The sequence below is a fragment of the Malania oleifera genome, chromosome 1 (genome assembly GCF_029873635.1).
Source record: "Malania oleifera isolate guangnan ecotype guangnan chromosome 1, ASM2987363v1, whole genome shotgun sequence".
NCBI classification, from domain to species: Eukaryota; Viridiplantae; Streptophyta; class Magnoliopsida; order Santalales; family Ximeniaceae; genus Malania; species Malania oleifera.
The window spans coordinates 125128993-125155514 of NC_080417.1; the positions used below are offsets into that span (position 1 = coordinate 125128993).

The 26522-nt window shown below is 35.4% G+C and overlaps 3 protein-coding genes across 3 annotated transcripts; 1 reads left to right on the top strand and 2 right to left on the bottom strand.

The window, feature by feature from the left end:
- Window positions 1-1235: 1235 nt before the first annotated feature.
- On the bottom strand, window positions 1236-7854 carry LOC131148757 (uncharacterized). Its single transcript, XM_058098670.1, has 3 exons — window positions 7560-7854; window positions 3009-3101; window positions 1236-1474 (listed from the first exon to the last, which is right to left on the bottom strand). Exons 1-3 carry the CDS (start codon window positions 7852-7854, stop codon window positions 1236-1238), a joined length of 627 nt encoding a protein of 208 aa, XP_057954653.1.
- A 1032-nt stretch (window positions 7855-8886) lies between these two features.
- On the bottom strand, window positions 8887-11856 carry LOC131148773 (uncharacterized). The gene is made up of 3 exons (XM_058098693.1): window positions 10579-11856; window positions 10206-10440; window positions 8887-9434 (listed from the first exon to the last, which is right to left on the bottom strand). The coding sequence occupies exons 1-3, from the start codon at window positions 11854-11856 to the stop codon at window positions 8887-8889; spliced, it is 2061 nt and encodes a 686-aa protein (XP_057954676.1).
- Window positions 11857-15331: 3475 nt separating this feature from the next.
- Window positions 15332-19623, top strand: LOC131156131 (IQ domain-containing protein IQM3-like). Its single transcript, XM_058109580.1, has 9 exons — window positions 15332-15850; window positions 15981-16095; window positions 16411-16476; window positions 16661-16749; window positions 17187-17274; window positions 17433-17579; window positions 17691-17783; window positions 18522-18623; window positions 18830-19623. Exons 1-9 carry the CDS (start codon window positions 15426-15428, stop codon window positions 19340-19342), a joined length of 1638 nt encoding a protein of 545 aa, XP_057965563.1. The 5' UTR covers window positions 15332-15425; the 3' UTR covers window positions 19343-19623.
- The last annotated feature ends 6899 nt before the right edge of the window (window positions 19624-26522 follow it).

Below are 26522 nucleotides of genomic sequence, written 5' to 3' on the forward strand. Positions count from 1 at the left end.
GGACACCTTGATCAGGAAACTCCTTCTCATCGGTCCCAACATTAACGGCCTCTATGTCTTCCCACTTGCGTCGGCACCCTTGTCTTCCCCTTCCACACACGTTGATGAAAATACCTCCTCTGCTGAATGGCATCGTTGCCTAGGCCACCCGTCTCTCCAGCTTGTTTCTCACATCCTCCATCATCATCGGCTACTCTCTAGTTGTGCTGATTACTCATTCTTCTGCCCTGATTGCCCTTTGGCTAAAAGTCACCAACTGCCCTTCTCTCCAAATTGGGCTCAGGCCTCCAAGCCACTTGAACTTATGTGTGTTAATGTTTTGGGCCCAACTTTGTATTTGTCCAGATGTGATTTTATATTTTACTTATCCATTGTTGATCAATACACTTGGTTCTGTTGGTTTTTCCCCCTCACACTTAAATATGATGTGTTTCATGTTTTCACTAATTTTATTCCCTATGTTGAACGTCACTTTAACTCCAAATTAATTTCCATTAAGACGAATGATGGTGGTGAATTCAAATCACTCACTTCTTTTTGCCAAAAATTTGGCTTCACACACCAATTAACTTGCCCGCATACCCATCAACAAAATGGTCTTGTTGAATGCAAGCACAGGCACATTGTTGAAACCAGACTTGCCTTACTGGCTCATGCAAAATTACCCTATAAATTTTGGGCTGACGCCTTTGAAACTGTTGTGTACCTCATCAATTGTCTTTGCTCTCCCACCTTAAAAAATAAATCTCCCTACTCCTTGGTGTTTCATAAAGATCCGGACTACAAATTTCTTAAAATTTTTGGTTGCAAATGTTGGCCCAATCTTCAACCCTTTAATAATCACAAAATGCGTTTTCGTTCCAAATCCTATTTATTTATGGGCTACAGCCGCTCTTACAAAGGCTACAAATGCTTGGATCTCTACTCAAATAGATTGTACATCTTCTGGGATGTTTTATTCAACGAGGCATCCTTTCCTTTTGTAAATCTCTTGGCTGACCCCAATTCCTCTCCTGTGCCCTCTCCACTGTTCACCTTCCTCTCATTTCTCAATATATTTTGGGCCAGGCCCAATTCTCTCAAATCCCCTCAATTAGACCTCTTCCCCTTTTAGCCCATCATCGCTCCTACCCACCCCTGCAACTTCTCCATCTCTTTCATCCCCAATCTCACCAGATAACCCTAATCCATCTCCTCCTTCTCGATTGGCTCCCCACAACCTTGTTCCACCTCGATCAGCTATCATCACAAGATCTCACACCCATTTGTCTCATCCTCGCATCTTCATTGATGGCACGGCGCCGTATCCTACTCGCCACTGTCTCACCACTAAAGCTATCCCTTCCGACAGTTACTCTGCGACCTCCAAGCTCCTTGAATGGTGCTTTGCTATGAATGACAAGTACACCACTCTCATTCAAAACCACACCTGGACCTTGGTTCCCCACAACCCCTCTTCTAACATTCTTGGTTGCTGGTGGATTTATCGAACCAAATACGATTCTGATGGCATGATTCAATAGCGGAAAGCATGCTTAGTTGCAAAAGGATTCAATCAACGAGAAGGGGTCGATTACCATGACACCTTCAGTCCGGTTATTAAGGCCCCTACCATCCGGTTGGTCCTCTCACTTGTTGTAGCTCACCGCTGGTCCCTGTGACAAATTGATATTCAAAATGCCTTTCTTCACGGTGACTTATCTTATACAGTTTATATGCACTAGCCTCAAGGCTTCATTGATTCCCTACATCCACATTATGTGTGCAAACTGGAGAAGGCGCTCTATGGACTTAAATAGGCCCTTCAAGCATGGTTTGCTCAACTGAGCTCTTGGCACCTTAAGTATGCCCTCTTTGCTTCCAAAGCTGATCCTTCTTTAATCATTTTTGCTCATGGTTCTGTGAAAATTTTTCTATTGCTCTATGTCAATGATATTGTTATCACTGCATCTCTTGACTCTTCCATTGACTCCCTCATTGCCGCCCTCGGTCAATCCTTTCTTGTTAAAGACTTAGGCCCTTTGTCTTATTTTCTGGGTTTGGAGATTGATTATCTATAGGATGGTATTCTGCTCACTCAATGAAAATACATTAAGGATTTGCTTCATCACAGCAATATGCTAAATGCCAAACCCATGTCCTCACCTATGGCGGCCTCCTTAAAATTGTCTACATTTGATTCCCGTTCGTTTGATGATCCAACCCTCTTTAGAAGCACCATTGGAGCTCTTCAATATTTGTCTCACACTTGACCAGACATTAGTTTCTCAGTGAATAAAGTTTTCCAGTTTATGCACGATCCCAAAGTCTCCCATTGGAGTACTGTTAAATGAATTTTGAGGTAGCTTAAGGGGCCTATTAATCATGAGCTCATATTTCCCTTCAAATCCTCTCTGACCCTTCAAACCTACTCCGATGCCGATTAGGCGGGTTGTCCTAATGACCGACGATCAACCGGTGGATATTGCATTTTTCTTGGCAACCATTTGATTTCATGGAGTTCCAAAAAGCATAAAATAGTAGCTCGCTCAAGCACAAAGGCTGAATACAACTCTATTGCAACTGCTGTGGCTGAAACAATCTGGTTACAAACTGTCTTATGCGAGTTGTGGATCTCTCTCTCTCACGTGCTCCAATCTTATGGTATGACAACATTGGCGCAACTTACCTCACAGCCAACCCAGTTTATCACTCTTGGACAAAACACATAGACATCGATTTTCATTTTGTCCATGACCGAGTGGCAGCAAAATCATTATCAGTTTCTTTTCTCTGCTCATAGGACCAAATTGTAGATATCTTCACCAAACCTCTGGTCACTAAAAAATTTCTTCGTTTTCGGTCAAATCTCAATGTTATTGAATTGGACTCGAGGGGGCGTATTAGCATAAATGTAAATGACCTTATGGAGCACAATAACAAATGCCTTGTAACTATAGGCATCTTTTCTCTATCTCTTTATAACTGTAGGCTTCTGTTTGTTATTCCCTCTCAATTTTATAACAAACTTGATTCCTTCTTTACTTGAATAAGTTCTCGAGTACTGTAAATGAAATCCGCAATGAGCATATTCCAGCTATTAGCTTCTCTGTCTGATAATCCTGAGGTCAAACTACAATAATTTCACTTTTACATCATGGATTTTATCTCATTTGCCAAGTTGAAGGATATATAAATGTCGTACTCTATAAATAAGTTTTGTATTTTTTTTTTGTTTGTATATACTATTTTAGCCCGTTTGTTTATTACTTTTTATTTGAGATTGGACTTATCATGGTTTGAAATTTGTGTAATTATTTTATTTTTAAATTTTCTTAATTAATAACAAGTTTAAATCTTTGATTGAGTAAGATATATTTCCATGATTGATTCTTGAAATGTATATTTATACATTTAATTTTTTAAATATTTATTTCTTAAAAATTTTAATTTTACAAAGGTTTCATGGCATTCTTATTCATGTCTCTCAAGTCGTACCTCACATGAGGAGATGACTAAATAATTTAATATTCATATTTAGACTTTGTTTTAGTTATATTAATTTATCCTTTATTTCACAAATTTAAAATTACATTTTAGCATCAGACATCCAACACAAGCTTAATTTTATCAAACTTAAAAAAAAAAAAAAAAAAAAAAAAAAAAAAAAAAATAATAATAATAATAATAATTTCACATTCATGAATTTTAAAACTATATGTGAAGCTTAAATAATAAATTAAATGGTTAGCTAGGAATTTCAATTTAAGAGAGATTAAAATATGATTTTTGGTTAAAATAATGTACTGCGTAATTAGCAATTTTTTAAAATACTGGTTAGTGTGGGATCCAAAGGCTCTAATTAAAGAATTTTAAAAATAAATAAATGATAAATGTTGAGATATTGAAATGAATAGTAAAAAGGGCAAAAGACACTTACCTTCCCGAGGCTTGCCAAAAAGATGCGGACATCCCTTGAGGTTTAAAAATTTTCATTAACCTCTCCTAAGATTTAAAAAATATCACAAATATTTCCTAAGATTTTTCAAAAGATACAAAGTTTTCCACAAAAGATTTATCTGGTTACAATGGGAGGTTTGTATCTTTTTGACAAATCTTAGAAAAGATCTTTGAAATTCTTGAAACCTCGGATAGGTTTTTGAAAAGTTCAATTTTAGGTAGATACACTCACGGAGCCAGCGATACCTGTGGATGGTGAGAGTTTACTCTGTGAGTCAGTAGGAACCGTGGATGGTGAGAGTTCGCTCTGTGAGCTAGCGTGGACCATGGATGGTGAGAGTTTTCTATGAGCCAGCGGAGACTGTGGATGGTAATGGAGATGTGTCTCAAGGATCGAGTTGGCCGAACATCCAACTGATGCATAGAAGTCGTATCCGCATCCGGACTTTACCCTGATCAGTGAGACCTAAGGGCGAAGGACGTTGATAAATGGTTTGGTGCCGCACCAGGGGATCCGAAGGGTTCGTTGGTGGCTGGAGTTTCTATGTAATAAAAAAAAGTAAGTTTGGAGTTCTAAACTTTGAAAAAAATAAAAACAAAGCGACAAATAAATAGAACATTTGAAGAAAGGAAATGATATATAAACAAAGTTCTACCCAAGTGAAAAATAGATGAAAAATCACAACTTAAGTGATTTGTAGATTCAAGTGAATCGAGAATGTTTGAAGAAAAATTTTTTTTTGAGTGCTGTGAAAATGGTTAATTAAGCCTTTGCAAAATGAAGCGATTTAAAAAATTTGACGACTTTTAAAATTTATGGCAAGTTCATAAATGATGAATCAATAAATTTGAATAAGTAAACTAGGACAAATCAAGTCGTAAGGGAAAGTCAAGGATTAACTTGAAATGTGATGCATGTGCTTGAATTAGTAATTAAGTCCTAACTAGGTGACATCGATGCAAAAAAATAATAAATTAGGAAAAAAATTCCTAGAATTGTAAATCAATTCATTTGAATCATAAATTATGTCTCTCGAATTATAGATGATATCAAATGTGAGAAATTGGCAATACTGAATACAGAGGTGTGAATCACATGACATGTAATGTTAAATTAGTCCCATTTATACTAAGTCAAGTTAAATGAGCTTATACTAAATACGTCAATAGTCTGTCTTTTCATGAGACAAAAGTCAATTTTATAAGGCCATTCTTACGGCCACACAGATCAACAAACACACTATAAATGTTTTTAAAATCAAACCAACAAATGAATCATAGCCAAATTAAAATTGCAATAAAAATACATATTTTAATGGACATAAATACACACATTATAAAATCATGTAAATTAATATCAAATGGCTCAAAGTGGCAATCAAAACTTGAGAGGATTGAGAGAATGAACCTACAAACTTGTGAACCCTAAATACAAAAAGGCAAGAAGAAAAATAATAAATTGTTTAATTATCTATAAGTTACATGTTAAATATTTAGACTCGTTTTGATTTTGAGTTAGTCGGCCAGCTAGTTTAAACCCTCTTTTTTTTTTTTTCATGTTTGGTTTTGGTTGATGTGCATGTCTAATTATATTAGAAATGACTTAAGTTTTGATCAGTTGAATTGCTGGTTTTAATATGGTTTTAAAAATATTGATTGGCTTAGTTTGATCTTGAAAATATTGGATTGAAGTGAAAAAAAATTAGTTTGAAACACTCTACGGGAAAAGGTAAAAATGGAGAAGTCAAAGTAGTATGCTCTAAGGAATTATCTGTTGAGGATTTTGCTCAGGTCATTGATGAGTTTATAGGTAGAGACTTAAGAAAAAGATAACTTAATATATAATTATTAAAAAGTTTAAGACTTAAAAAATAAATTCTCTCTCTCTCTCTCTCTCTCTCTCTCTCTCTCTCTCTCTCTCTCTCTCTCTCTCTCTCTCTATTTTTTAAGTAAAAAATTTAACTCTTGTTTGTTTTCATTAATAAATGACTTGTATAAAGATAAGAGCCTCGAATTGATCCTTTTTTTTTATTTTTTATTACGCACTGAACTTCCACGTGTCTTTTTTACGGTCTACGTGACTAATCCCGCGTCTTTTAAATTCAGCGACGAAAATGAATCCGAAAGGGTTTGAATACCTAATCTCGTAAGAGACACTCTTACAGTCCGCACTATCACCTGAACTATACCTCGGAGTTCAAATTGATCCTTTTGATGACTATGCATGCATCTTTTATAGCATTTGAACAATTCAAAGCAACTTAATAATTAAAGTTGTCTCCTTCCTTACAATATTTATGAATAAACAAGTAACTTAATAAAAAAATAATAATATTCGAAAATATTAAATTAATTATATCTTTCATAATTTTTTAAAAGAATTATAAATTTAAAATTATAAAAAAAATTACTCCTTATATATGCACGCCAGGAAGAGCGCGGAGTCTTCCTTCAATGACCACGTGATTTCTGCAGATCTGGTGGCCGCTGGGCACCACTGGCTTTGTGTCTGAGCCAGCGAGTGAAGCCATCTCTGGGATACCTGCGCGTGAGCTCGACAGAAGTCTAACTGACATTATTTATTTATTTATTAAAGAGTCAGATATGAACCGTATGCTTCACGAAATATCTCCTTCTCAAAATAAATATGATGTATATATAGTTATTTAAAAATAAATTATGCACGAAGATTTTAATAATAAAATTTGAAATATTTATTTTGTATTTTTTTATAAACTTATAAAATTTTATAAAAATAAAACTATCAAATTCTTTTAATATAAAATAATCACATATTGGAAAGATTTTGGATTTAAAATTGTACTAGATTTGAATAAAATATAATATAAAATTATTTTAAAATTTATCTAAATTAAATATTCAAAATTCACACTCCCAAGCATTACGGTATAATAATAAAAAATCATCTCAATTAAATTGCAAATGAGCTTAATTGATTTGACTTTTGCCATATTCGAATTAAACTCAAATTAAAAGTTAGTATACTTGTTCATACATGTTCATTATGCGAATGAATGGATTGCTAAGCTCTTATCGAGCTGAATTGTCAAGCTATTAACGCATGTTTTCGTGCGTTTGAATTTCTCATTATGAGAGACATGATACCCTTAAAATTTTATTAGGAAAAGGGTGAAATGAACTCTTAATAATACTATTATACTTGCATTTGTATTGAAAGTGTAAATGAATTTCAAATTCTAATCACGAAGAGTATTACAAAAGATGTTTATATACACATAATAATAACAAAATGTTTAACTGAAAGAATAAAATATTAACATAATAACAAATCTTCAACTGAATATATATGTAGCAGGTTGAACGTGGGAACTCTGTTTTACTAATTGAAAAAATGCTCTTGCAGGCTGCTACAGTAACTAGTAATTGGTTTCTGCCTGCTGCAATAACTAGTAATTGGTTTTGCTGGTAACTAAAAAGTTGTTGTAGCATTGTATGATAAAGAGATGGAAGCTACTGCTCTGGTGCTCTGCTGAATGTTGTTTCTGGTAAATGCAGCATTGTGTGATGAAGGCTGCAAGATATATTATCTGCTAATATGCCCCCTCAAGATGGAGATGGGGAATGGATATTCAACATACCCATCTTGCACAAGAGATGATGAAATGCATCAGAACCCAATGCTTTTGTAAAAATATCAGCTAACTGATGATGTGTTGGAATGTGAAGAAGATGAAGAAATCCAGCTTGAACTTTATCACGAACTAAATGACAATCAATATCTATATGCTTTGTTCGCTCATGAAAAATAGGATTAGAGGCGATGTGCATTGCAGCTTGATTATCACATAATAAAGAAATAAGTAAAGAAATTGAAACACCAAGATCTTTGAGTAAGGTGACAAGCCATGTTAATTCACAAGCAATAGTTGCCATAGCTCGGTATTCAACTTCAGAAGAAGACCGAGAGACAGTGGTTTGTTTCTTAGATCACCACGAGATAAGAGAGTTACCAAGAAAAATACAAAAGCCAGTAACTGATCGACGAGAATCAGGACAACTAGCCCAGTCTAAATCAGTAAAACCAATAAGTTTAAAGGATGAGTGAGTAGGAAAAAATATTCCTCGACCAGGAGAAGATTTAAGATAACGAAGCACACGATGAGCAGCATGAAGATGAGGTAGCCGTGGGGTATCCATGAATTGAGCAAGACTCTGAATAGAGAAAGCAATATCTGGTCTTGTAATTGTGAGATATAATAATCTTCCAATAAGACGGCGATATTGTAAAGGATCCGAAAGAAAATCACCCTCAAATCAAGAAAGTTTAAGATATTGAGTCATGGGGAAAGCAACAGGTTTAGAACCAAGAAAACCTGTATCTTGCAAAACATCCAACGTATACTTACGTTGACAAAGAAATATACCGTTGGAAGATCGAGCAACTTCAAGTCCCAAGAAATACCGTAAGCAACCAAGATCCTTGATTTGAAAAGTGGAATGAAGAAAATGTTTGATGGTAGTGATAGAAGCAATGCTGGAACTGGCAATTATAATATCATCGACATACACTAGAAGTACAGTAAAATCTGAAGAAGAAGTCTTGGTAAAAAGACAGGAATCAAATTTGGATTGAAAAAATCCATGAGTAAGTAATGTGGTGACAAGCTTAGAGAACCATTGTCTGGAAGCCTGCTTCAACCCATAAAGACTCTTATGAAGTCTGCAAACCAAATCAGTTTTGTCCTTTGGTCCATAACCAGGAGGAAGTTTCATATAGACCTCTTCTGATAAATCATCATGTAAGAAAGCATTGTTAACATCAAGTTGATGAATAAACCAGTTATTGATTGCAGCAACAGCTAATACACATTGTATAGAAACCATTTTGGCTACTAGAGAAAATGTTTCAAAATAATCAATGCCTTCCTGTTGAGTGTAGCCTTTGGCTACTAATCGGGCCTTATATCATTCAATGGATCCATTTGAATTATACTTAATGCGATAGACCCACTTGCATCCAATGGTTTTGTAGCCATGAGGTAACTTAGCAAGAGACCAAGTCTGGTTTTCCTCGAGTGCACGTATTTCCTTATCCGTGGCATTGCGCCATTTAGCAATTTTAACAGCTTGATGACAATATTGTGGTTCAGTATGTACAGAAACATTCAATATAAAAGAATGATAGGCTGAAGAGAGATTACAATATGATAAAATAGAAGATAGAGGATACTGATTACCTGAAGATGGCAGGTCTGAACTGTGAAGAGAAGAAGGGACTGATGTAAAATTATTGGCCAGAGAACAATGGTAATCATGAAGATAAGAAGGTGGATGGCTAGGACGTGTTGTTCTTTGAAGAGTAAGAGAATTAGAATCAGATGATTGAGATGAAGAAGATGACATACTGTTTGATGCAGATGGAGTGTTTGGTGAAAAATGTGAAATATCAGGAGAACAATCTGTTTGAGGAGTAGGCAGAACAACATCAGAAATTGATGGTGACATAAGAAAATCTGAAGGTAAGGAAGCAAAAGGAAATTAATTTTCATGAAAAATAACATCATGAGAAACAAATGTTTGATGAGATTGTAAATCAAACAGTTTGTAGCCTTTGATGCCAAATGGATAACCAAGAAAGATGCAACGACGAGAACGAGCATCAAATTTATGATGATTAAAAGGAAGAGTGGAAGCAAAACAGAGTGCACCAATAACTCTTATGGGAGAATAATCAGGAGATTTACCAAATAAAAGTTCATAAGGAGTTTTATTTGATAATAGAGGAGTCGGTGTACGATTGATGATATATGCTGCTGCTAGAATACAGTCAAACCAGAAGGCTAATGGAAGATGAGCTTGGAAACGAATTGATCTTGCAATGTTAAGCAAATGTTGATGTTTTCGTTCCACTACAGAATTTTGTTGAGGAGTATTGATGCAGGATTTTTGATGGATAATCCCATTTGAATGATAAAATTCAGCCATATTAAATTCTGAACCATTATCAGTTCTTATTATTTTAACAGTTGACTGAAATTGATTGTGAACTAAGGCAAAAAAAGATTGAAGTAACATACGAGTCTCAGATTTTGATTTCATAAGAAAAATCCATGTGCATCTCAAATAATCATCAACAATGGACAAAAAATAATGAAAACCTTGTAATGAAGGAGTTGCAAATGGACCCCAAATGTCTACATGAATTAATTGAAAAATAAAAGTGGATACAGATTTACTATGATGAAATGGAAGTCTATGTTGTTTTGCAAGTGGACAAACATTACATGTATGTTTGTTTGAAGTAGAAAATGAAATATGATCACGTAACAGATACAATCGTTCAGAAGAAAGATGGCCTAGTCTTTGATGCCAAATATCAAATGACTTATGTGTATTGTTTGAAGAAAAGCTGTTATTGACAGTATTTGCAGAAGAACAATTATTATTGGAAAAAGAAAGCAGATGATAAAGGCCATTAGATAATCTACCCAGTCCAATCATCTTCCACAGCCGCATGTCCTGGATGAAACAAAAAGATGAAGAAAAAATCAGACAACATGCTAGTGAAGATGATAGTTTACTAGCAGAAATAAGATTGAATTTGAAAGAGGGAACATAGAGAACATCATGTAAGATTAAAGAAGAAGAGAGAAAAACAGTACCAATGTGAGTAACAGAAACTGAATTTCCGTTTGGCAAATTTACAGAAGCTTTTACAGAAGATGTAATGGAAGTTAAAAAATTGACACTACTAACCATATGATCAGTTGCACCCGTGTCTATGATCCAAGGAGTAGAAGAAGACAAGGAAGAAAAACAATTAGAAGCAAAAATGGAAGATGAAGCTGATAAAGACATACCTGTCATATGCATTGAGGTTAAGGAGGAGCTACCATTGGGAATAGTGGAGGCTCCTAAAGCTGAAGATGATGGAGGTGAAGGTTGAAGAAGAGCCAACAATTGAGTACACTGTTCTTGGGTAAATGGTAAAGAAGGATTGTCTGAGATAACTTGATTTCCAGAAATATTTTCTTTCTTTGACTTGGTGAATTTAAAACCAGGTGGAAAACCATGAAGACGGTAGCATTTTGCAATAGTATGACCTGAAATTCCACAATGAGAACAAATAATCTTGTCTTTCTTGAAAGATTTTACAGCATTGAATGAAGGTTTAATTGTAGCCATAGCAGCTGAATCAAAGATCGGAGCTGAAATTGAAGTAAGCTGTCGCTGGCCTTCGTCTTGAAGCAGTAATGAGAATGCTTTGTTAATTGTTGGAAGAGGATCCATCATTAACAAATGACCTCGTATAGCTGAGAAAGAATCATTTAATCCCACAAGAAATTGAATAGTATAATCAAATTGCTCACGTTCAAATACTTTCTGAAGTGCTCCACAAGAACAAGATGGTGAACAGGAACAACAAGGAGCAGGGTGATAAGTCTGGAGTTCATCCCATAGAGTCTTCAGCTGAGTGTAATACTGAGTGATAGACAATTGACCTTGAGAAAGATCTGAGATTGATTTCTTTAGCTGAAAAACTCGTGGTGCACTGCTCCTGGAAAACCTTTGTTGTAGATCTAGCCATATGTTTCTTGCATTATCAGAAAATAAAACACTGGATGCAATGTCCTTTGATAACGAATTTGTAATCCAAGCAACAACCATTGAATTGCAGCGCCCCCATGCAAAATGAAGAGGATAATTCATGGCAGGTTGTGGAAGAGAGCCATCAATGAATGAGAGTTTATTTTTAGCATGAAGAGATGTAATCATGGAACGACTCCATGTATGGTGGTTTGTTTTAGTGAACGGTGTTGTAACGAGAGCAACACCAGGACTATCTCCATGATGCAGAAAATAAGGATTGAGGAAATCTTCTATAGTTGATGAATTCGAGGAAGTATTGGATGAAGAAGAATTGGTAGAAGCCATGAGAATTTCAAGAAAGCTTCAGGAATAAAATGAGGAAGAACTTCAGATCTGCTCTGATACCATATTGAAAGTGTAAATGAATTTCAAATTCTATATCACGAAGAGTATTACAAAAGATGTTTATATACACATAATAATAACAAAATGTTTAACTGAAAGAATAAAATATTAACATAATAACAAATCTTCAACCGAATATATATGTAGCAGGTTGAATGCGGGAACTCTGTTTTGCTAACTGAAAAAATGCTCTTGCAGGCTGCTACAGTAACTGGTAATTGGTTTCTGCCTGCTGCAGTAACTGGTAATTGGTTTTGCTGGAAACTAAAAAGTTGTTGCAGCATTGTATGATGAAGAGATGGAAGCTACTGCTCTGGTGCTCTGCTGAATGTTGTTTCTGGTAAATACAGCATTGTGTGATGAAGGCTGCAGGATATATTATCTGCTAATAATTTGGGTACATGAATTTTGATGTATGAATTTGAATTTATGTGTGTTTTGATTATAATGCAATATCATATTGTATTGATTTTTTTTTATCCTATATTTGGATAGGCTTTGGATTTTGAGTTATAATGAATTTGAATAAGATGTAATATAAATTTATATTGAAATTAACTTGAATATTGTTCAAACTTGGTTAACCTTAGAAGTTGCTAGTGTTTGTTTTGCAGGAACTACCAAAAGAGATGCTAAGGAGGTGCAAGGGTCACAAACTTGTCAAGGTAGAGAATTGTTGGAATGTCAAGCGTTGAAGAAATAAAAAGGAATCTGAGCTGTCCATTTTGTTGGGAAATCCACGACTGCTGTGTTTTCACTTTTGTTAGTGGAGGGGCAATAATGTAATTTATTTGTATCTATAAATAAGTAAATGAAATCAGCAGGGGCACAAGGGGTTTTTCAATTTTTTGGTTTGGGTAGCTTCAGAACATAAGGTTTTTTTTTTTTTTTTCTCAGTGAGAGAGCTTTTTCCAGCCACAGCCGCGAGAGTCTCCTTCCATAGCCGAGCGAGAGACACCTGCAGCCGACGGTTCCTTCAATCGCGCGGGAGAGTGGGCCGCACGAGAGAGGGAGACGGCTTGGGAGGGTGGTTCGGCGTTGGGGGGATCTCCAGCCTCCAGTGGAGGTTCACGCGCAGGTGCGAAGAGGGGCTTTCTTGGGTCGTTCTTGGGCTGATTTTCAGAGGAGATTGGTAAGACAAGAAAGGGTAAATATGTGTGTATTTGTATTTATTTCCGCCGATTTAATATAGTGTCTCCGAAGGTGAGTTCCTGTCGTGGAAGTAGGCCAATTTTTGGGCCGAACCACGTAAATGTGTTCTTGTGGATTGTAATTGTGGCATGTTTATATTTTACTGAATTTATTGTGACTTTACTGAATATTGGATTGGTGAACATATATTTTTCTTGATCAAGCTTAACATACACGCACTGTCACGACCTGCTCATTTTTCACATTTTTTTTATAATAATATCAACGTCATACATTCCAGCTCAGTAAGTCACCATCCACCTAAACTCGTGGGTACCAGTGATATAACAGAATATATATAGTAGAAGCCTAAGCAGCAGAAAGCATATAATCATATACATTTCATCATAACATGCATTACAACACCAGAGTTACTACAATCACTATATCTCTGTATATACATCCCAAAAATCATATCTAGGGACGTTCCCCGCAAAATCTAACTGTCCCTACAAAAACTTACCCTTCGAAAAGGGCAGCTAAACAATACTATATCAGCGAGGCTTTTCCCGCTCTCCTATTTGAGGCTCCTAAAAAGTTAATAAGATTTAGGGGTGAGACACCTCTCAGTAAGGGAAATAAACTAATACCAGTATGTGGCAACATGAGCATTTCGTGTTATACATATACCATACAAAACATATTCAGTACTGTTTCGTCAAATCTAGAAAACATATATATATATATATATATATATATATATCAACACATGGCAGAACATACTGCATTTGCATAAACATATCTCATCTTACATAATAATAATAACATAAAAACATCTTGGTAGGTTAGCTGGTTGTTGTCATGTATTACCCCCACATGACTGGGTTGTGTGGCCCGAAGGCGAGACCTGACAATGGTTGGCCGACCACTGCCAAGTCAAACATACAGTCTGTAAGTCCGATGGGCCTGCTTGACCTGGTCCATACACGAGGGGCGATCACACACACTTCTTAAAAAGCCATATTGACCATCCAATCTCACACCACTACGTATAACGGCGTTAACACAAATATCATGATCACGAAGACCATTGACACATAGCAACGGTATCGTGCAAGTGCTAGCCTAGACCAAGCCAACCAGGTTCTGATATCATATAACATATACTAAAACTGTGATACATAGATATCTCATATCATTTATTTTCACATCAATCATATCATTTTGCATATATACGTGCATCATGAAAATCATCGGCCTGTACACCGGTATTACATATTTTATCATAGGTTGGCCCATACACCGGCAAATCATAGCACAGTTCATACGCTGGCAAATCACATCCACATAGCATGACCCGTACGCCGGTAAATCATATCCACATAGCACGGCCCGTACGCCGGCAAATCATAACACAGCCCATACGTTGGCAAATCACAGTCACATAGTCTGGCCCGTACACCGGCAAAATATATAAAAATCTTGGCCCGTATGTTAGTTTTTCATCATAAAAATTCATATCATAAACACATTTCTATTTTCTATTTTTATTTCTATACAGTAAAAAATTATAAAAATGCGTATATTTATGTTGTTATTTTTCTATTTTTTTGTTGTTGATTTTTTAGCTTTTGGCGAAAAAATTGAAAATTAAAATTTGTAATCTTTTAGTTGTACTGACAAAAATTTTAATTTTCAAAAATAATTTTTTTTAAATTAAATCATTTATTTTATATATTTTAAATTAAAACTAAATTAAGTGATCATATGAATTTAAATATAATTAAAATAAAAATATACATTAATTCCAAATAATAATAATAAAGTCAATTACAACATATTTTTACTATTTTTCAAGTATCATGTCTAATAATTTTTTTTTTTACGAAATAAGTTTTGAAAGTATAACAATTAATTAAAATAATTGTAATAATTTTTTATTTTTATTTTTATTATAATATTTATTTAATGTGTATTCTTTATAAATTTATTATTTTAATTATATTTTTATAATATTATTTGATTAAGGATGAAAATGAGCATTTTTATTAAAATCTAAATTTATATTAGTTTTATAAATTTTAATCAAATGATTATTGATTGCTAATTTTTAATTTATTTTTATAATTTTTAGTTTTTATTTTTATAATTTTTTATAGCGATATTAAAGAGAAAAGTATTATTTATTTTTTTTCAAAAAGAAAAAATAAATTAATACGGCTGGTGGGTGGGAAAGGGACGGAATCGAAGATTGCAGTATATAAATGTATATATGTGGCCACTTCGGTACTCTAGCTTGCCTTCACCTCAAGAATTTCAGAAAACAAAAACCATTGAGAGAGAGAAAGAGAGAGGTCTGACTGTGACTTTAAACGGAGATGGAGACTCGGACGCTTTCTAGAATTGATCTCCAGTCCAAACCACCATTTCCTTTCTCCCTCAATGCACCTATGGATTTCCCGGACCTCTGCTCTCCGGTGTGCCGGAGCTCCGAAGTGCCTCAATCTCCAGCCCTAGATTCCCCTGAAACCGCTGTTGATTTCTTGAAATGCGCTACCTCCGAGAAGAACTATGTTTCGCTACCGTCGGACGAGTCATTTCCTGACGGCCACGGAATCGGCGGCCTCGAGTCTCCGAACCGTTTGACTTCCGACTCGAAGTCGACCGCTGCGATGAGCCCGACGGGTGGCGTCCTTGCGTTTCCTGTGTCGAGTACTGCAGCCGTGAAGCTGCAGAAGGTTTATAGGAGTTACCGTACCCGGCGCAGGTTAGCGGATTCCGCCGTGGTGGCCGAGGAGCTCTGGTGCGTATATGTTTTCTTACTCTTTGATACTTTCGTTCCATTTAATTTTTTTTTTTTTAAATTGTTGACTTTTGTTTTTGCGATGATTGCATTCTTTGAAACTAAGTGTGGCCTGATATTGAGTTTGAAGGTGGCAAGCGATTGACTTCGCTAGACTCAATCACAGTACTATTTCGTTCTTCAATTACGATAAACCGGAGACTGCGGCTTCGCGATTGAAGCGAGTAGGCTTGAACGCTTCAAAGGTACACATGACAGTTCTCATTTCTCGGTAGATTTTTTTTTTTTAATTCTGTTTTAAATATTTTGATACCATCTGAGGAAATGAGTTGATATACTTTTTCATGTTGATATGCCTTCCTCCTCCTGTGCTCGAAGGATTGCAGGCTACCTAATTTCTACCCCTCCCTCCTTCTTTCCGGTTTCTTTGTGTTCTGTGGTGTTGTTCTTCCTCTTATCTTGCGTAGCAAATAAATAAATAAATAAATAATAACGACAAATTTTGGCTTGAAGCCAAAAAATATGACTAAACGTGACGCCGATTTTGGACTCATTCACAGGTAGGGAAGGGATTGTCCAAAGATGCCAAAGCACGAAAATTGGCTTTTCAGCACTGGATTGAAGCTGTAAGTTTAACTCTTTCTAAATGATTTGTTGTTCACTGTGCATATTTTACTTTAGTTTTGATGGTTATGTGATGAATTGAATTTCTCTTTAGTTATATACTTATATCAATTCATTACTTAACATGCTCTTTAATTATTTCTTTTTGATTATTAATTTTTATTATTTATTTATTTTTTACTTCAGATTGATCCACGGCATCGATATGGGCATAACTTGCATAAATACTATGATGTGTGGTGTAAAACATATGCAGGCCAGCCGTTCTTCTACTGGTGAGAAACCCTTCTTGGAGGATTGTTATATAGCAACTTAAATGAGCCATGTCAAATATCCCCATGAGAGACTGTCGGAAAGATGATTTTGATTTCATTAGCTTTTGGCCTCTATTATTTTTTTTTAAAATTTTTTTTTCTTTTTTTGTTCTTATCCAAAGCCCTGGCTTCTGTTCAAGGCCCCTGTAATTGGCACTATATGCATAACTTATATGAAGAGAAGATAATGTGTTTATTACACTGTTCATTTATGGACTACCAAACTTTCTGCTGCCTAATTCTTGTTTTTGGCATGTGTTTCCTCTGCATCATTTGACTCTGCAATTTATTTCTGAAGAATTTGCAGCTCAACAAGATTGACATTTCCATCACTGTTATTTCTGCTTTTAGGCCAAAGCATTTAGATGCTGAGGGCTTTTATTTTTTAATTTCTGCAGGCTAGATATTGGAGATGGGAAAGAGGTTGATCTTGAAGAATGTCCAAGATCAAAGCTACGACAACAGTGCATTAAGTATCTTGGACCTGTATGTACTTATGTGACTTGAATTTGGGAGACAGTTTTAGCTGAAATGATTGTGCTTATTGCATTGCAGTTCAATTCCTAACGTAAGATTGTTATTTACAATTTAAGAGATTCTAACATGTCATTCTTCTCTTGTGGTTTATTTTTGCTGAAAATCAGCAAGAGAGAAAACTTTATGAATATGTCGTGGTCAAAGGGAAAATTGTCCACAAACAAACTGGACATCTTTTAGACACAAACCAAGATTCAGTAAAGGTCAAATGGATATTTTCTATGGACACCTCCAAGAAACTGTATGCTGGTGAGGTAAGAGTTGGAATAAACACAAACACCAATATGTTTGACAGTTTCTTCCTAATTTTTGGTTTCTCTTTTATTTTTCAGAAGTATTGATGTGTTGCTAATGATTTTCTTCAGAAAAAGAAAGGAAGATTCCATCATTCCAGCTTCCTTGCTGGGGGAGCTACTTTAGCTGCTGGTAGGCTTGTGGCAGATGAGGGAACACTTAAGGTAGGATTTCTTAAAGATCATTTACAGTCGTGCCCATAGTGGTTTTAGCTTAAATATTGAAATGAGCACATTATTGCTTCTGAGGCTGTATGAAGTGGTTATGTTTCTTTTCTTCTTGGGGATGCCTGTGGAGAACTTGCTATTCATGTTTACCAAGCTTATAAATGGCCCCTTGATCATCAAATTCCCAAATTAAAAGGTATTAACAACAATGCCAATCGCATTATCAGAAAATGTATCCATATATTGTCTTCCAATTTCAAAGGCGGTTATCCATTATTTGAAATATTTTCCAAAAAAGGAGGAATTTGTGATTTCATTTTCTGATCAACTGGAAGGCTAGGCTGGAGCTACAAAAAAGGGATAGCCCATCCCCAATCCCAAATCCCTCCCACCCGGTCCCAAGATTAGAACCTCATCCTCATTAGGTGCCTTCTGGTATTACAAATTGCCCAAATTCATTTAGTGTTGAGAAAAAATGAGTAGACAACTAAACAGTTTGAAAACAAATAGGCTGACTCAGGACTGAATTTCAGTTTCATGGCGTATCCAAATGGCCCCACCAGCAGGAGCTCCTGGAAGGCCATCGATGTATATATAATGCTTAATTAGTTGGAAAGTAAACTTGAAGTTGCATCCTTGCACCCACAGAGACCTGTTTAATGTTGTGGCTGTAACAAAGTTTAGTTGGAGTTTACTGTCCCTAAGCATCTGACCCTGATTTCTCTGATTTTTCAGTCAATCTCCCCATACAGTGGACATTACCGCCCAACTGAAGACAGCCTTGGCAGTTTTGTGTCATTCCTCGAGGAAAATGGAGTCAACATGGATGAAGTTCAGGTATTCCCTCCCCAAAAAAAAAAAATTTAACTGCATTATCTCTCATTTCTCATCTTAAAATGTGTGGTTTCCATAGGGCTATTGAGGAAAGTACCCTGAACTTCGTGATACTTGGGCTTCTATCTAAATGTTTTGAACCTGTCATGCAAGCATTCCTTTTTCTGTTCCTGTTGCTTATAGCTTCTGTGTTCATGTTTGGTTTCTAGATATTAACGGCAAATGAAGATTACGACAACTATGAAGAAGGCAAATTGAATGCAAGTGAAACCGCGACAAAATTAGAACTGCAACATGAAAGGACCAAAGAAGAAGAAGAAACAGACCCATCCCCACAACTGGCCAAAGCTTCCGAAACCCAAACCAAAACCGAAACTGAAACCAGAAGCACATACAAAAGGACTTTATCCGGTGGGCTTCAGAGCCCCAAAGCTGAGGTGCCCAAGAATGCAATACTGCAGAGGATCAATTCGAAGAAGGCAGCAAGCTCATACCAGCTGGGACATCAACTTACAATGAAATGGTCAACGGGGGCTGGCCCAAGAATCGGCTGCGTGGCCGATTACCCTAAAGAATTGAGGATACAGGCACTGGAGTTTGTGAACCTCTCCCCAAGAGCTCAACTCTCGCCGCCATCGGGCTGTGGGTGGAACAGTACTGGCAGTCTTGCATCACCTTCAGCTCTTCCGGGGGTGGATAATGTTGCTGCAGCTGGTGTCTGACCTTCCCCCTCACTCTGCAATTTCTCATGCTTCCAGTCGTGTGGAAGCTTAGGTGAATAATAGTAAATTTCTCAAAGCCTTTTTGGATCTTCAGAATGCAAGTGGCATTACCTTTCGGCTAGTTAGTAATTACATATAGTATCTAGAAATAATGACCGTAACATCTAGAAATTAGGTCATTAGCTTTCTCCCAATCTCTTGAAGTTGTGTTAGGAGGTTGCAATTGCTTGCGACTAATAAAATTTGACCTTTTTTCCTTCCAAAAGAGGAAAGGAGACCTCCGAAGCTTTGTGGTCCTTGTGAAGAAAACAGTGGGATTCCCATTCCCCTTCTAAAACCATGAATGGTTGAATGCCTTGGGTTGTCTCTCAGGAGTCAATTTCTCAATTGTTTCACAAAATTAATGCTTGTGAGATGTTTGAGCATACCAACTAGTAGATATGGACGGCCATTGATTTTAATTCCAATTATGATTACAAATAAGGTTAAGAAATTAAAAGATGGTAAATGTATTAGTGAGTTTTTGAATTATAATAATCAGACTTATGTTTAAAAGTCAAATTATCAATTCAAGTACCCTAAAAATCATAAAGGAAAATAATGCAGATCACAAGCCTCACAGGCGTGGCAATAAAAGGGAGAGGAGAAGGGATTGGTAAACCGGGGCGTGATGATGAACAAAAACATGATTAATTTGAAAATGATACAAATCAATGTCGGGCTTTTATTCAAGTCAAACAACGCGCTGAGAACACTAGAAAGCAATAGTCATTGACATTAGGGTTGTAAAAAAATATTTTAAAATTGATCCGATCTTAAAATGTGATCCCTATCAAACCAAAGTTTTGGTTAATTAATTTGTTTTACTTGGCTTCAATTCTTTTGTTTTTTTTTTTTATGTACTTGGCTTCAATTCTTTTTATTTATTTATTTATTTATGGTTTTTAGTTATTGATTTGATTTAATTTTTTATGTTCATGAATCCATGATTACCCAAACCAAACTCATATATCTATTTATTTACAATATATAATATTTTTAGGTGATTAGTTTATTTAAATAAATTGTACATCTTAGTAAAAATATTTCATTTTTCTTTTTAAAAAATTATCATAGTTACCGTGAGTTAACTGGACCATCGTTTAATCAAAAGGTTCAAATCGATTTTGTTATTGAACCGAAACCATGAAGTTCGATTCAGATAACCAAGCCATGAGCATCCTTTAATTGCCATTGTGAGCTTGGTATAGGAGATGAGCTTCCATTATACCCCTGCCCTTGTTTTTGCATTTGCATTTGCATTTGCATCTCTAGGGATGTCATATTAGGTCAACGTTCAAAAAGATTAGTCAGCAAAAAATTGAAACCGAATTGATTGTTGGGATTTTGGGTTTGTTTGAGAGCGGTGAGTGGACAAGAAAACTGTGGGCCTGATGGGGCCCAAGTTGGAAAGACTAATGTGTGGCCCAAAACTTGAACCACAAGCCCATTGTTCCACTATGCACCGACTGAATTCAAAAAGTCAAAAAATAAAAAATAAAAAATAAATTAAACATTAAACCCTTGTTAGGACCACCTATCTTATGTCATGAAAATAATTTTCCTTGGATCAGGTACTTAACCATTTTTTATAAACTTAATTTCTTATTAAAAGTATTGAATCAGAAGAAACAATTTAGTGCTTACTTAAATTCTAGCGTTCTCCAAGGTGAAATTATTTGTTGCTGCATTTTATGTTGAACATATTTATAATCCTTATAATTATAAATTGTTGTAAACCACTGCATCAATTTTCTTCAAAATATTACATTATTATGTATGAAGTTAAAATCAATAAATAGATTAATAAGAACTATTCATGGGTTTTTGACCTTAATCAAAATCAAGATAAAAAAATTTACACAGAAGTTGAAAAGATCAAAATGAAACCTCTCAAAAATACAAATTTTAAAGGACAAATTGAGGGTCCATTCAACAAGTTTTCTTACATTCAAACACTAAGATTATTATTATTATTATTATAGAGTGCATGCTGATTTTGAAACCTCAATCTTTAAATGCGATCAAGCAAAATTTTGTAGAAGGATTTTTAACATCCCATTGGAGTTACAGAGAAAAACAAGTAGGAGAAGATGCAAGCTATAGCATGTCTCCTAAAATTCAATGGAAAAGAATAGTGAAATTGATAAAATTATGTTAATACAAAGAATATTATTTTTAGAGAGCTAGGTATACTCCTTTTCCAAAAACAATTGAAGAAATTTAAAAAGCAAGATTAAAAAATACAAAAAATAAAAACAAAAACAAAAAATTAGTAACAGAAACTAAAAATTAGAAATCAACAACTTGTTTGGTTAGCATATATAAAATTATTACAAATTAAAATCTTAATTAAAAAAAGCTCTTGTTCATCCTTAAATAAATAAAAATATTATAAAAATGTGATTAAAATAATAAAATTGCAAATAATACACATTAAAAATTACTATAATAAAAAATTTTATAATTATTTTACTTAATTGTCCTACTTTCAAATTTTACTTTACCATAAAATTTGTTTGGACATGATGATTGAAAAATAGTAAAAGTATTTTGTATTTGACTTTTATTATTATTATTATCATTATTATTATTATTATTATTTTGGAGCGTATGTGTAACGCCCTGAACCCGCAAGTGGGGCTTGAGGTGTTATGTGTTCCTTCCTCCTATTTCTGATACCACAATCATCATGCATGCATCGGAATTAATTATACATCATCAATTAAAATACCAGAGTACTGTACACAACAAAAAAGGGTATATCCATTCTACCATATTACATATCCAGAACTATAAAACATAACCAAAATGCATATGAGTTTCTACAGTTACTCACGCTATGTCTATCAACCCTACTCTGGAGCTTTCTAAGATCGACCACCAAAAGATCCTGAAAAAGATGAGTTGTATATTGGGGTGAGATATTTTTCCGTAAGATGGAATAGATTATTATTAGTGCGTGACTATCATGAGTTTAGTGTATACAAAATAAAACCATTTGTTAATCAATAACAACTGTTAATACATTTATAGACTATACTCACACATACATCATTATTTATAAGCGAGAGTTCCCGAGAATTTGGGAGATTACAAGCCCATAACATGTAACGCTCCTTTACTCTTATATCTTTTATAATCTTGCCCATTTAACTTGGGCGTGGCTACAACTAATGCCTATCAGGACACTCGTCTTACTCAACAAGCCCTCGGACGGAGAGTTTACTTTGCCCCAATCACATGTAATGTCATAATATAAAATACATTTAATAATTTACTATAAATAACTTTCACATGAAAACTATAACTTACACTTATATAAATACTATAAACTGTAAGTTGTTAATACTTTTGCAGCTATAAGTTGTGTACTATAAATACTTTGCAACTATACTCTGTGAACTGTAACCTCTAGAATACTCTACTATGTTATACTCTGTTTTCATGTACTCCATTCTATTATACTCCAGTTAAATCTACAAATATGAATATAAGAACTCACCCCCGAATGGATAAACGACATGCTTCCCTCCATGATGGGTTGTGCGGCCCATAAGTTGGACTTAACCCTGGCCGGCCTGCCACCAGGCTAAGTCAACTATATTGTATGTCTGCTAGTACGAATGACCATCTCATAGCTGGTTTAGACTCCAAGTGGGAACTTTACACTTCACTGGCCCAATCAACTATTCAATATTAACACTCTTTCTCAGAGATGAGTGGTTGCACTAAGCTTTTCATTACTGTAACTGCGGTACCGAGCGTTTTATGGTCCATCAGAGTTCTTAAACCATACTTTGCAATTTAATAAAACTACCCGTGGTCTATATGCCACTATAAACAATTACTATACATGCAGTGTTTTGAACCATTCCAGAAAATAATTTAACACCAACACAAATTCCAATATACGGTTATATCAAACTATAAACTCATAATTTTAATTAAACAATAATCCTCTGCCTCATGCCACACGATTTGAGTGTTTCTCATAATTATATAAATTACTGGAAAATCTGTCGTTCTATACTCAATATCTATTTTATCGAAAACACAGGTTTAATCATCTCCACAATTTATCAAACTCAAAATATGTATTTAAAGGAAAAATGGAGATAACCAACCCTACTCACTTTAATTCTTTACAAAATACGTATAATAAACCAAACCAATAATTTTAACCGGTCAAATCATTCAAAAAATTCACTACAATAATCCAGAAATCAAATACTTTAATTCAATCGGTTAAACTTTGAAATACAATTATTATAAAACTCCTAAGCTCACAAACGCCAGTTTAATCAACTCATAATATTAATAATAATAATCCAAAATTCAATTTTCATATGTCAGAATATTCAGAAAAACATGTATATAATTTTTGTAATCTTATATTACAATTTAATCGGTTAATTTATAAAAATTCCTGACATGATTTATTCTCCTTATCTTATCCCAGAAGTGGTGCCTATGACGCTCCCATGACAAATCCACTTCGGTTAAAATGTTGGTGGTCGAATTTGGAACCCAAGAGTATTTTCCGTTCTTCGATCGATGCACGTTTGACTGAGGAAATCGAGGAGAGAGGAAGTGAGGGCGTGAGGAGAGAGAGAGAGTGAGAGAGAATTCGTCGGGGGGGGGGGGATTCTGTTTCTTCTTGAAGCTCAGAAGCTTCAGGAAGATATATATATATATAAAATATTATATTATATTATATTATTTAATTAATAATTATTAATTAATTATTTTTTAATATTTTTATTTTTATATAATTTTTTTCCTGAGTTACTACATTCTCTCCTCCTTAAAAAAAATTTCGTTCTTGAAATTTGTGAACCTATAATTCTACATATATTCTACTATTAATGAACCAACCCCATATCATGCATTTTAGTATACTTCACAACTGTAAATAAATACATTAATCTAGAACCAAAAATTACCATTGCTTGCCTTATACCATAAACATATCACCTGCTCCTGCGCCACGAGCAATATCTGTGTTAGTTGGGATCAGTGTATACACACACGCTTGGCCGCCTCGGGGTGCCTAATTGTCCCCCCGATTATGATCAAAAGAAGGTGCATTAATTGGCAGCCCACGACAATATCGTATGATGTGACCTGACCTACTGGGGGAATAATGGCAGCCCACGACAATATCGTGCGATGTGACCTGACCTACAGCACCGATAACAGTTCGCACTCCCAACCCGACAGTCACCCCGATGCCTTTTGTTACATCTATGCCATAGAGGGTGCAACGAATGATCCTGATAGCCTCGATCCCTTATCTCCTGCCTCTGGCCCATGTTGTCCCTATCTCTCCTCCATGAACCCTGACTAGCTTTGGTGGGGAAACCTAAAGGTATGAGCCTCTTCTTCTGCTCTGACAGCTCTATACTGCCCTGCAAGCTCTTCTCCAGTACTGTGGTCTTATCCACCAATTCTGAGAAGTTTTAGACTTGGAACCCCACCATCTGCTCATAGATCCTTCGTCATAGGCTTGTTTCAAACTTTCTCGCCTTCCTCGCCTTATCCAGAATCATGTGTGGGGCAAAGCGTGACAGTTCGACAAACTTGGCTGTGTATTCTCTAACGGTCAAGCTCCCCTGAGTCAGACTAGTAAACTCCTCAGCCTTGTTTTCTATGATGGATGAGGGGAAGTGCTGGTCAAAGAATAGCTCCTTGAATCGGTCCCATGTCCGTGTCACTGGTACTAACCTCTGTCCCTCGAGCAGCTTCATAGAAAGCCACCAACATTTTTCCTCTCCCATCATTTTAAATGTGGCGTAAAGGACCTTCTCCTCGTCAGTGCAACAGAGTACCGCCATTATCTTCTCGATTTTCTAAACCTAGTTCTTTGCAGCTATTGGGTCAAGTCCTCTTGGAAAAGTAGGAGGGTTCAGGCGAGTAAACTGCTTGATGTTGCAGCCCCTGGTTTGCTAGTGGGCAATTCTGCTCTCTAGGGTTCTGCCTTATCTCTTTCCTAACTTGCTGAGCTATACCTCGCAACAATGTACAGGTATCAAGGTCATCCTCGCTGGAATCTATCCTGAAGATAGGACAGAAAAGAATTTAGAGTTCCAATATCATAACCTAATCGTTGCAAACATTAATCTAATCCAACATACATCCAAGTTCTCAATTTAAGGACCAGTCTCACTGCTCAGAAATGAAACCATTTAGGGTTTGCCATAGCTTTTCTAAAACTGTCGACTGCTTTAGAAAAATCACAGAAAGCCATCAACGTACTTCCGCTTCCAGACTACAAGACAAAATCCTATACCTCTCAACACCTAGCCTACCCATTTCCTATTCTCATTGTCATCTGTTTCCTATACTTTGGTAATAATCATCCCTAAAGTCTTCAGAACCTAACAACCTAAAGTTTTGATACCACTATGTAACGCCCCGAACCCGCAAGTGGGGCCCGGGGTATTATGTGTTCCTCCACCTATCTTTGATACCACAGTCATCATGCATGCAGTAGAATTAATTATACATCGTCAATTAAAATACTAGAGTACTATACTATACAACCAAAAAGGGTATATCCATTCCACCATATTACATATCCAAAACTATAAAACATCACCAAAATACATCTAAGTTTCTACAACCACTCACACTATGTTATACTATCAAACCCGCTCTGGAGCTTTCTAAGATCAACCACCAGAAGATCTTGAAAAAGGTAAGTTGTATATTGGGGTGAGACACTTCTCAGTAAGAAGGAATAGAGTATTATCAGTGTGTGACTGTCATGAGTTTAGTGTATACAAAATATAATCATTTGTTAATCAATAACAACAATTGTTAATACATTTATAGACTATACTCACACATATATCATTATTTATAAGCGAGAGTTCCTGAGAATTGGGGAGATTATAAGCCCATAACATGTAACTACCCTTTCCTCTGATATCTTATATAACCTTGCCCATTTAACTTGGGCGTGACTACAATCGATGCCTATCAAGGCACTCGCCTTACTCAGTAAGCCCTTGAGCGGAGAGTTTACTTCGCCCCAATCACATGTAATGCCACAGTACAAAATGCATTTAATACTTTACTATAAATAACTTTCACATGAAAACTATAACTCAAACCTATATAAATACTATAAATTGTA